The 13,260-nt window shown below is 31.3% G+C and overlaps 1 protein-coding gene across 1 annotated transcript; it reads left to right on the plus strand.

Annotated features, from left to right (window-relative positions):
- Window positions 1–571: 571 nt before the first annotated feature.
- On the plus strand, window positions 572–12,416 carry LOC118198862 (hemocyanin D chain-like). The gene is made up of 9 exons (XM_035370644.2): window positions 572–836; window positions 4,337–4,560; window positions 5,253–5,452; window positions 7,092–7,488; window positions 7,631–7,759; window positions 7,849–7,977; window positions 8,077–8,263; window positions 9,809–10,032; window positions 12,093–12,416. The coding sequence occupies exons 1-9, from the start codon at window positions 641–643 to the stop codon at window positions 12,291–12,293; spliced, it is 1,887 nt and encodes a 628-aa protein (XP_035226535.1). The 5' UTR covers window positions 572–640; the 3' UTR covers window positions 12,294–12,416.
- Window positions 12,417–13,260: the final 844 nt, after the last annotated feature.

Below are 13,260 nucleotides of genomic sequence, written 5' to 3' on the forward strand. Positions count from 1 at the left end.
CGTATGAATTATAACAGATTAACAATAATAAATATCCGAGAAACACTAGGCGTGAAGTAAAATTTCGTAAACACTTTTTATAAATAGACCTTTTGCTGACACTTAAAGAAGTATGTTTTATACCAGTCAGTGATAATATTTTATGACAATAGTGTACAATTTCAGCATAAATTGCATTTAATATTTTGAAAATAGCCACTTGGTTATCATATAGCTAATTAATCTGATATCAAGCATGTGTACAGAAGTAGTGTAGGGTTGATTTTACATTATTTGTCAGTTCTTTTGCTTTCAGTGTTGGTTAAAACGTAATAATAATACTATAGGTGTCAATTACAATTCAATTACATATATATTCCCAATAAATTTACACCAGCTGTGTTGCCGGAACTAGGTGCGGACAATGAAGGAAGTTCGAATCCGAAAATAGTTCTGTCGGCTTCACCAGTGTGCTTTATTTTCAGCGAGCGAATTGAGCAGGCTTTCTGGGAAGTCTCCTGAGTATGCTAGAAAACAATTCTTCGAAGGTATGACTTCTGTCCTGGTATATAAACCTATAACGAATCTTGTAGCCCACGGACACTCTGAGGATTCTTCCCTCATCGTTTGAAGCTCGGGCCGTACAGCTGGTTTTGCAATCATGCCTGTGAAGGATAAGCAAGCGAAGATTCTCCCGCTCTTCAAGAATTTGACTGCTTTGTCACCGGAACCCCTACCAGAGGCCGAAAGGGATCCGCGTTTAAAAGGAGTTGGGGTACTTCAGAGGGGAAAACTCTTCTCATGCTTTCACGAAGATCATCTTGCAGAGGCCCAAGCACTCTATGAAACTTTGTATGGTAAGAGATTTTATTTTTCCTTCGTAAGTTTTGATAATATGATTAACACTGGTACTGACATGAAAAAATTTAAACTGAAAAAAGTTTCACGTGCTGTCTTTGAAACAATTGATTTTTTAAGTAACATTTTAATGCCTGTACTTTTCAATACTGACATACTACGATATGAAGCTTCTAACATACAATTAAAAAAAGTATTACTAGTATTAAAAACAGTAAAAATTTGGAGACTTAAAAAGGATGTCACTATAAGAAGGGCTGATTTATCCTTCAAAGCAATTATTTCTTAAAAAGACTGATTTATGCTTCAAGTTAACATAGTTTTCAGATTTCAATTAAATAACTTTAATCTGTTCGTTGTTTAGTTTTCAGACAAATTTTACTAAGGGTTTATCACATTAATTTTAATCAAGAGTAGATTGTTGATTTCGCATAAGTTAATAATAATTGTAATAATAATTAAAAATATATATATTCCTTTTTTTATTATTATTGGGAAGCAGATAAATTGATGTTAAAATAATATTGAAATATTGTGAAACGTTTAAAGTAGAACGAGATTCATTCCATAAATTACAAAGAACATATTTTCTCAAAGAAAATAAAATTGGGTTTGAAAATGGAAATTTAAATTAATTCAAAATTAATATGCTAAATGACTTGGTTTTAAGAAGAAGTGATATGCTTTGAATAACTGTATGCAGTTTTAAAGTAAGATGTTTTATGATGAAGAAAAAAGTAAAATTAAGTTTAGCGTAAATTGCCATTCGAATAGAGATTTGGAATATGTTATAGCCTTTACCAAATAAATGGTCTTAAAATCCTAGCTACTTTAATTAGTTCAGTCGTTTTCACGGAACGTGTATGAAAATTAAATTTTATGCGCTCGACAAACATTGCTAAAGACGAAAGCTAGTTATCACTACGCCAAATTATTACACATGATAAAATGAGTTAAATAAAATTCCCTTTCCAATGTTTAAACAACGAATTGGGAGCAGTCAATAAATGTCAACAGTTTACTCATTCTCATGTGTTGTGAATTTCATAACAACAGCTGTAGAATCGTTAGGATATTTTGAAGCAGGAGACATGAAAAATGAGTAATGCCTTCGCCGGGACTCGAAACTGGACCTCTTGAATACGCACCGAGTGTGCTACCGTTATACCACGAAGGCATGCTGGAAGGAGGGAAAAACACTTTATATACGCCCCCTTTTAAAGAGAGACTGAGGATTAGGAACCCAATCGCCAAATCCTGGTAGTGACGAATTATTGTCCACCACCTTTTAATTCAGGCGCCACCGTAAAGTCATTAGGTATTTTTGAAGTAGGAGGCGTGAAAAATGTGCAGTGCCCTCACCAGGACTCAAACCGTGGACTTCTCGAAAATATGCTCCTACCATTACACCTCCGAGTACCCTACCATGACACCTCGAATGCTGGAAATAGAATGAAAATACCTTATACAGCATTAAAATCATGATAGATATCTGGCATGCATTTTACAATATATCATTAATACTATTTGAAAGCCACTTACTGTTAACCTCAAATTTTTAGGTGTGGTATGTCGTGAAAATAAAGTGTAATAAAAATGGTACATTATTTTTACAAAGGTTCTCTTAATCTTCATTGAAAGGAGAGTGAAGAAAGTTTGCTTTGATTTTAATGGCTTGAAAAAGTAGTCATAAAGTATTTAGGTTTCTGTTGTAACTGGAAGCTTTAATCCTGAGGACCCTACTGCACGAAAGCGAGTTGTCGCAAAATCTTAAACAAGTCGCAAATACTGAAGAAGTTTTAAATAACTTTTTTATTTAGTTTTAAACTGAACATAAAGGCACAACTTGTGTTACAAACGAAACTTTCACTACTTCTTGATGTTTAAATTAACATAACAAACCATTAATATCAAACGTTGGTAACGTAGTTTAAGACTACACATTAAAATAAATTGACTCAAAATATTTTACCGGCGCGTAATTTAAAATATTGGCTAGCGAGATGCTAACTTTGAACGCAGCTGGCGAAAGTTCTAACAAGAAGTGAAGTTACAAAAAGCTCTAATATAAAGATACAAAACCCTCAACTTAAATACACGCAAAGCTACTTTTCATTCTGGTGACGAATAGGAAAAGGAGAGGCTATAGTAAAGAATCAAATCATAATAACTGGTTAAAACATAAGATACCTTACAAGTTTCTTAAAATAAAAAAATTTCGTTAAGAGTCTCAACAAAACTTTCAGTTATTTTCGAAATGCAAAAAAAAATTCACTGTATAGTTACTTTCTAGGGTTTATAGAAACTGTTTTAACTTTGCTTAAGCTGTATATGAAATTCTAATGCTAGAATTATGGATGAATTTCCTTAAATCATTTTACTGTGATTAATTAAACCCGTTAATTGAATAGAACACATAAGTAAGACAGTTCTAATTACATATAATTAAAAACTTATAATTTCTTTTCCCCATAAATTTCCTTTGTACAGCAAGAAAAGATTATATTTCTACGAAGTATACTCTAAAAATCAGTATAATGTAAGTTTCGTAAATTAATATACGAAATAAGCGGAATATATTATCTATAAAAATATCAACTAAGCACTAAATTTAAGTTTAGCTTGTGTTGAATAAACCTTATATTAGGTAAACGTCTTGCTTTTTAATTTATTTACTATATGAATAAGAACGTGAGGGTTTTTCTGAAATAGTTAGTAAAACAATAACATTAGTTAATTAAAATTAGTTTTCAGAACAAAGAAAGAAAATGATAATTCATTTAAAATATGAGCTAAAATATATTTTTCTCATATGATTGTTTTTAAACTTCGAATAGCTATTCTTCTAAGCCCATTTTAATTCTCACCGAAATTTAAAGACGTAAATCCTATGTAAATATTAGAAAGTAATCTTTTTTTAAAATCTGTTTTTACCTAAGAATAACCAAATTCCTTTCATATCCGATAGTAATAAAAGCACTGTTCTAAGTTTAATTTTTGAAATTGAGTTTAATTGGACGAAATGTTTTTTGAAGCATTATTAATTTACAACTAGTGAAATATTTTATTGGACATCGACTTTAATTTTTATCATAAATGTGTATGTGTATGTGTATTTTAATTATGGCAAAGCACACTAGGGCTATCTGCCTAAGGGAAGGGATGCCTTCGTGGAGGGCTTTCTAAGGGAAACTGGCTCGTATACACGTTACACACGAGGAAAACCACGAAAACGCCCGTGCAGCCAGCCCGTTCGCGAGATTCGAACCTCGAACCGAACTACCAGTGTTCAGCGAATTTACCGCTCGGCCGCTGGTGGGCCTTTTTTATCATAAAGCTTTAACGCGTAACTGCTAACTGTACAGAAATATAAATCGTTATAAGCTAATTAGAAAAGTTTTTTAGTGAGAGTTTAAGATTTAAATATTCTTTGTACTTTGAAATAACTCGATTATTCTTAAATGTAAAATATGCATATATGACTTTTATTTTTCAACAGAGGCAAAAGATTTCGATGATTTCATCAACCTTTCTAAGCAAGCTAGAGATATCGTGAATGAAGGCTTGTTTGCGTTCGCATTGTCCGTGGTGGTATTGCACAGAGATGACTGTCGTGGAGTCTTTCTGCCTCCAATCCAAGAGGTTTTCCCAGATAGGTTCATTCCTGCAGAGACTATCAACCGAGCCTTGAAGGCTGACAAGCAATCTACGAATGAATCCAAGGTAAATACATTGAGATTTTTCCAGAAGACTTACATTTTCATTTCATATTAGTTTTGTTTTCCTTTCGTTTAACGTCATTCTTTTTGGAATGATGATCAGTATCGAAAAGATTAAATAAAGAACAAAACATCTGTGAGTAAATTATAGCATACAAAAAAAGTTGCCAAATTTAGTTATGTATTGATCAATGCTCTTAAGTCAAAGAGTGAGCCGTTTTAAATTTGCTAAAAATTTTCCAATGTGCGTTTTTTATTTGGATCTGACTATAGAATTAAATGTATTCGTTTCAAATTCAGTTACGATATTTTAATGTTTCTCAGTCGTTACTTAACAAAGGTTACTAAACTAAGGTACACACAAGTGAAAGAACGTGCCAGAAAATGCTTGTCGTCGTGATACAGTACTCTCATTACAGCTGAAAACAACGAATTTTATTTTAAACTTTAACCTAACATATATTTTATATTAAATAAAACGTTTCCTAAGCATTTAAGAACGAAAACAAAAAGCTTTAAATGTGTCCTACCAATGAATAAATATTTTATTTGACTCAGATAATATCTCTTGTATGTGCAGCAAAATCTATGGATATTTGTTCTAACTATGATGTTTTCCTCCAGTATTTTTATAACATTAAACATTCAAACTTTCATACTCGTAACGAGTAGATATTCAATGAATATTTTTTCCAGGTCATCTCAATCCAAAAGACTGGTAACATCCTTGACCCCGAGTACAACCTTGCTTATTTCCGTGAGGATATTGGCATTAATGCCCATCACTGGCACTGGCATCTCGTATACCCAGCTACTTACAGGCCTGAATTGTTTGGAAAGGTAAAGGATAGGAAGGGAGAACTGTTTTACTACATGCATCAGCAGATGTGTGCTAGGCAAGTAAATTTTATCATTTTAAAAAGAAGTAGTGACATATCAAAATATTATTCTACAACAGCTTACCTATAATATCTCAAATGTTATTTTCACTTTTATGATAAAACCAAAATGTGTTCAGATACAGACACATTTTAAGATTTTCATTTCTTCACGTTCAGTTTTCTAATTCAGTTTTCTAACAAAAGTGAACATTCACTAAGGGATTTAGAAGAAAAAAAGCCATAACTTGCCAAATAATTTTGTAGAAATTACATGTAATTACTTTTTAGCATTCTTTATTAAAGTAAATATAGCGATTATATAGTAAATATAGCGATTATATGCAACGAAACCGAGCTAATAAGTAAAGCGATTCCAAAATGTTGCGATAGCCGAAACGCTTATTACTTTTTGTCTAATGACTTGAATTTTTATTTCAGCGAAATTTTGGGATTTTTCATGAATACGGTTAAAAACAATAAATGCTAAAAAAAGAGGACTACTATTACTTTACAACTTCTTAGTTTAACCTCCATTTAAAAGTAATAAAATATTTTGTAAAGAAAAAACTTCTTTCCCCACCAGTTCTTTTAATCAAGTGGAAAAGTTTATAAACTACGAGTATAAGGATTTAGAAATGAGAATATTTAAGCGCAATGTTCAATTCTTATACTACTTCCGATTCAGAGCAGCAATAATACTTTTTTGGTATTAAAATAGCTTTTATAAAGCTCTTATAGTTTCATGTAAAATTACTTTTTATAATTTCTGAAAATGTCGGGCAGATAACTTGATGAAATAACCTTAATTTTATCTTTTCTCCGGCTAATTAATCATCTATAAACTTCATCACATAGAGACATTAAGAAAACTAGCTGGCATCAGGCTCTTTCTAATTTTTTTTTTCTTTTCGGAGGCTTTAAGCAGTTTGAATACAGGCTATATTTTATTATAAATTTCTTCATAAGAGTAGGTTTTTAATGAAATAAAACACGCTTTGAAATTAAATTTTCCTAAATTATAAAAAAATTCTGTGCTGTATAAAAATTTTCTGTATACTACTGAAACTGAATGAAACATTCAGGCTTGAACTAATAAGGATAATGTATTTATCTTTCTATAAATTTATTTTTAACTATAAGAATAATACGCTAATTTTCACCTTTGTCACTTTATTCTTAATGAAGTCATATTTAAAATAGTAACCAAGGGAGCAACAGAAATGCAAATATAAATGTAAATTTGGGAATATCTCGCCTCTGTGAACTAATTCTTTTCTAAGAGTGGTTCCTAAAGATGGTATAATTATTAATTTGAATTTTGACCCCAATGGGGGGTGAGCATTGGCAACGACGCGCTACCAGTTGATTGCTGGGAAACACTGGACGCTATCAGGTACTCGGTGGAAAACATTAAACAGTTTTGTATATTTTTCATTGAATTCAATTTTTATTTCCAAAAGAAAATGAGTCATTCTGAGTTTTGGCAAAGAGGAAAATCGTAGAGTTAGGTATGATTACATATGTATATGTATATTTCAAGAATTGATAAACGAAAGTTACAGAAAATACATATTCTTATAATATTCTAAGTGACAGCTTTAGCCCTAGTGAAAGTTAGTATATTTCTGACGGAAACTTTTATTCGTAAATACAGGTATGATTGTGACCGATTGTCTGTGGGTCTCCAGAGGATGATTCCCTTCCAGAACTTCGAAGAAAAATTAGAGGGCTATTCCGCTCATTTAACCTCCTTGGTGAGTGGACTGAACTATGCCTCTCGACCAGCAGGAATGAGCCTCAGAGATATCCGTGAAGTCGATGTGCAAGACATGGAACGATGGAGAGAGAGAATCCTCAGTGCTATCCACACTGGACAGGTTATCGACAGCAATGGTCAAGAAGTTCCGTTAGACCTGGAGAGAGGGCTTGATATTCTCGGAGCTCTCATTGAATCTAGTTATGAATCTCTCAACAAAGGGTACTATGGAACATTACACAACTGGGGACATGTTATGGTAGCCAAAATTCATGATCATGATGGAAGGTTTAAGGTAATCTTCATAAATGTCTAAAATTTCGAGTTCGAAATCATCCACAGAAGTTACAATATTTTGTAACGTAATGTGGACAGAAGTAATTATATTTTGTAACTTCAACGTTTTGAGAAAGTCTACAACTTTTATACTTTCATAGGAAAATCCAGGTGTAATGGATGATACATCTACTGCTCTTAGGGATCCTATTTTCTACCGTTACCACAGATGGATGGACAACATTTTCCAGGAATATAAGGCTCGTCTTCCATACTACTCATCCAAGGAAGTAAGTTAAAAACACGTTTAATGTAAATTAATATTTAAAATAATACGTTTTAATGTCTAAAAATTCACAATGATATATTTTTTCCATAGCTAAGTTTCCCTGGTGTCCGTCTTGTGAATGTCACTGTTAACGCCAAAGTTCCCAATCTCATCCATACCTACAGTAAGGACGCCTATCTGGAACTCTCTCATGGAATCAATCTTAAAAATAGAATTCAAGTATGTTTCTAATATTACATCACTTAATTTTCCAGAGTAAATAATATCATAAATTCCTTTTGTTTCCTGAAAAGATTAAATGAAGTCTATTATTTGAAGGTTAAATATGAACATTTGGATCACGAGCCATTTAGCTACAGCATTTCTGCTACTAACTCCTCTGGTGCGCAGAAGAAGGCTACCGTCCGTATTTTCCTTGCTCCCAAATATGACGAGTTAGGAAACAGGTTGATCTTAGAAGACCAAAGGAGATTATTCATCGAACTTGACAAATTCACCGCTGTTCGTAAGTAATTTCATTTTAACTTTCTGCATAGTATTTACAGCTTCGCAAAATGAATCAGGTTACGGTTTTGTCAGAGTTTTTTGTTTGTTTGGCAAAGGAAGACAACAAGGCACTCGAGAAAATTAGCAAAGAAATTGTGGAAAAATAACATTATTATTTCAATATTTAAAATTTATATTTATAATTTGACAAATGAAATAAACGTAGAAAGACTTACTACAAATTTTTGCTGCGTTTTTGTTTTGATTCAGGTTTTTTGAAGTAAAGAATATACAGAGAAACAGCGTTAGAATTGATGGAACTAGATGCTAGAAATAGACTGAAAATTACTTAAATGGACGCGCTTCAGTTATTCGCTATATTTGGTTATTAAACATAAATACTGTGTTTTCTCATGTATAATTTAATTGTTTCTACATAAACTTGTAAAGCCGAAAGCTTATATGCCGATTTTGCAAAGTACAGATATTCACATAATTTATAGCAGGTTATTTTAATCACACTTCATCTAAGCTATCGGAATAAATACAGTTGTATTTCAGATTAATTATATATAAGTGTCAAATTTAAAGCTCGTATTCATTCATTGGTAGTTCTCTGCCTTTATAAAGTAACGTAAAATATAGGCAAAAGCACATTTTTAGACTCCATTTTACGACTCGATGATTAATATAAAAAGGAAACATCAAAACTCTGTACATGCCCAGTTCCAAAAAGAAAGCAAATGATCACTTTAAATGCTTTCAGTGAAGTAAATGGTTTTCACACAAAATTTTGAGAATATTTTAATATAATAAAGTGTAATTTTACCTATATGTGTCAATATAAACCAGAAGCAATTCATTCGAACGGTGTAATTTAGGGTAATGGGACTTTGTTCACCTATTACATTAACATTTACGTTGTTCAGGAACCTCTTTTGAGTTTATATTTGAAATATTTCTGACATGAACATGTTCCCTTAAAACACATATCGAAAATTTAAACTATATATTTTTTAATGTTCTTCCTCATAACATTGTTTTCTATCAGCTGAAAAAAAAACTGCAGAAAATGGTCTCAAATAAAATCCATAAGAGTGCAACTTCCATGATGGACCTTCTGAAGGAAATCGGCCTGTGTTTATATTACAGGTCAAGAAGGCTAGAAAAATCTTGTATATCCAGTTGATTATATCATAAGACCCATCTCCATGCAAATTACCAATGCTTCACGACTTCTGTCACTCGGCCACAAATTGGCTTCTAGGGATAAAATGTTACTGTTTAAAATGTTAAAAAAATGTTAAAGGGATAAAATGTTAACGCTAAAATAAATAATGGCACTGTACAAAAACTCCTGAATCTTTTAAAAAACAATGTAATGGTTTCAGGCTCTTGCATTAAATATGAATTTCTAACAAACCTGATATTGTATGGCAAAATGTATTTTAAATACTAGCATTCATTTCCATTCCAATAAACATAATTTATTTCAGAGTTATTTGCTTTAGCAAATTAACTTTGCTTTTTGACTTTTCATAATACCTTTTTGTCTGATAATTAGTGAATCCTGGAAAGAATGTTATCCAGAGGCAATCAGTTGAATCTTCTGTAACTCTGTCTCACGTACCAACTTTTGATGAATTGGAGCGAGGAGAAGGTCTATCGGATGTAAACAATGAATACTGCAGCTGTGGATGGCCAGAGCATATGCTTGTACCCAGGGGAACACCACGTGGTATGGTCTTCCATCTCTTCGTCATGCTGACCGATTATGAGCTAGATAAAGTAAGTATTTTATGAAATACAAAAAATATACTAATTTTATGATGTAAAAAAATTATATATATTACGTTTTTAAGCGACCATAATAGTGATAAACTATTTTCAATCTACAGTCAATATGGTTAAGGGCAGATCAATATCAAGATACATAAGAAAAAATTTTGATAAAGAATGTTACTAAAAATCGAATAAAAAATGAATAAATTTAAAGAGTTATTTCCTTTTTGCTTAAAAACATCTACAGTAGTCAAAATATTTGCGATAAATAAGTAGATATTAACTGAGACCTGGAAAATAATATTTCATAGGCAGCTTGTATCTATGAAGAACATTTTAATAAAAATTAAGCTTATGCATCAGTATTGCTTTTTTTCGTAAATCGTGTTTTCTTTTCATGTAAAGGTTTCTTTCAAACACGCTTTATTTAAATATTTGTCATTTTAACTAACTGAAAAATAAAACATTAACTGAAGACTTAATTAATTTAAAGTTAGATAAAATTTAACAAGCCAAAACAAAGTTAAATCAAAATATAAAAAAAAGATGAATGCTACAAGTGGATACTATTTTTAATGTAATCAAACGGAGATATGGGTATTTTGATAGCATTAACAACTGAAAGCGAAGAGAAACAATGCAACATATGGAATTTATTTTTATACGCGGGTTTTTGGATCTGTCATGAAGACCTGCATTTAAACAACTTTTATTAGTTAAATTTGTGTAATAAGTGTAGTCTCTATTTCCATAAACTTACATTTGTTAAGAGAACATTTATATTATTAAAGAAAGTAAGAAAGCAAAATATCTTAAATTATAAGCTAATATATACCAAGTGACAAAAAAATCTCATGACCGGATCTCAGAGAGTGGAATAGGCGATATATTACTTCAAATTAGTTAGTTATAATAATTACGAGATTTCATTTCTAGCTAATAGCCACTATTTTATTGGAGTTTTGTTAATAAAATGTTTCCATTGATCGCTTTCAGAACTGAAAAGGCATCAACCGTGTTCTCAGTCTTAAAATTTGAAGCTCAAGTAGGTTTTCTCTGATAATCTTTTCAGACACTACACATTCCCTTCGAGTTGGAGGTTTTGATTGTACCAAGATTTATTGGTACGTACCTGACGAAAACAAGTTTACAAAATTCAGTAATAGCAACTTTCCAACTAAAATTTATGTTTACGTTTCGTCTTGCACTGAATTATTAAGTAGGATATAACATAGCATTTTGAGATAGAAAGTAAGAATGCAGTAAGAATATCAAATTACATATACACGTGTGTATAACGTTTTTCTTTATAATCCATATTAAGGTGTCTTTCTTCATCTATAAAGCCATTGAGAAGCGGAGACATGATAAAAATAATCAAGTTATATTATACGGCGCTTTTCTCGGATGTAATAATTTCTCAAGATTTAATAACTTATTGACGAGAAGCACGACAAATAATGAAATCAGATTACAATGAAATCTTCCTACATGGACTACCCACAGTTCCAAACGATTTTAGTCTTATTTTGAGGCAACTGTCTAGAACATGACCGTCGGTTTAGACTTAGAAATAAATTTTAGGCTTAAATAGGTCACTTCTGGGGAGTTCGCCTACGAGATGTGATCGCTATGAAAGTTTGGCTACAGTCTGATGTTTGAAAATTTTCCGCATGAATTTAGGCAAAATATAAGCTTTATTTAAGTGATAAGTTAATTAGCAAACACTGATACAATTTATACTTAGTTCTTATTTCCTGAAAGCCTTGAAAAAGTTAACTTATCGGAGTATATTTACATGATATAATTTATTACGCAGTGTGAATCTAGATATCATAGATTTAATGATACTTCGTTAACTCGATAACTTATCGATTAAAAGGGTATTATTATTATTGCATAGCTATCAAATTTTCTATGAATATGAACGAGATGAAAATAAGCACTTAACATAATTTTCATGAGATTTGATGATTTCGTATTAAAGCATGCACATCAAATCGTTTTCTGACACAAAGGTAATTAAATGACTAGTTCAAAATTCATAAAACTATTTGTTTTCCTAGGTTGAGGATGCCCCACCCACAGTTGTGTGTTCTGACGCTGTGAGCTATTGTGGAGCCAAGGATCAGAAATACCCCGACAAGCGTGCTATGGGCTACCCCTTCGACCGTCATATCAAGGCTAGAACTCCAAGCCAGTTCCAGACGCCGAATATGTCCTTCTCTGAAATCAGGATCCAATACGGAGGCCACAAATCAGCCTAAAATTGTAAATTCTACACTGTTGTTAAAGAATCCCAGCTAAATGTATAATTATCAAAGATTGTACTTTTCATGTAAATCGGTAAACCAGAGAATACAATAAAACTGTTCTCTTTTCTGCACTCATTCTTGTTTTTGAGAGTAAATTATAAAACACTAGCAGTATGGAAAAGAAATTGGATATTTTTATTTAGTTAGTTTTATCTATACACATATTTAATTTTGCTTTAGATGAAATACTGCAGCTTGTATCATGCATAAGAATATCGAAGAATTGCATGATGAAATCTAGAAAGCTGGGATTTTCTTTTAAAAATCATTCAAGTAAAAATTATATAGATAATGTAAGTGTAGAGATAATTAATTATAACAGTCTAAATTCTATTCCCCTTTAGGGCATAACAAGAGCGAACAAGCAAAGAGTGAATGATTTATCTTACTAAATATTTCTATAAATTTCTTCATAAATATTCTTATTTTCTCATGCTTGATCAATGACATTCAGTTTGAGAAAAGATGTATTTTAATAAATGGATCATAGCATATCGCTTTGATCATAGCATAACATAAGTAATAAAAATTTGAAATTAAAGCTGTGTTAAAAATTTCAACTAGTTGATTTAAAGAAGGAAATGTAATTAGAAAATATAATGTTTCATAACTTCTAAGTGATCAGTTTTCGTAATTAACCAAATGAATTGAATTAGTTAAGTTAGTCTACTTGAAGCAACTTTTAACTGTTATATAAATTATCTTAAGTTGAACAGCAAGAAATTAAAAAGTCAGATCATATCTGTAAGAAATATGCGTTTCATACATAGTAGAAACCGGTTATTATGAAGAATTCTAATTTTGGCAAATTTTCATTTTCCCATTCTTTAAATCTGATTCAAATATTATTAGGATAACATGGTTAGTCATTTCTAGACAAAAAATTTCCTTAGAAGCTAATTAAAATTTAATAGCTCCA

The sequence above is a fragment of the Stegodyphus dumicola genome, chromosome X1 (assembly GCF_044657685.1).
Source record: "Stegodyphus dumicola isolate Sdum_Otavi_A_Nest chromosome X1, ASM4465768v1".
In the NCBI taxonomy this organism is placed as follows: domain Eukaryota; kingdom Metazoa; phylum Arthropoda; class Arachnida; order Araneae; family Eresidae; genus Stegodyphus; species Stegodyphus dumicola.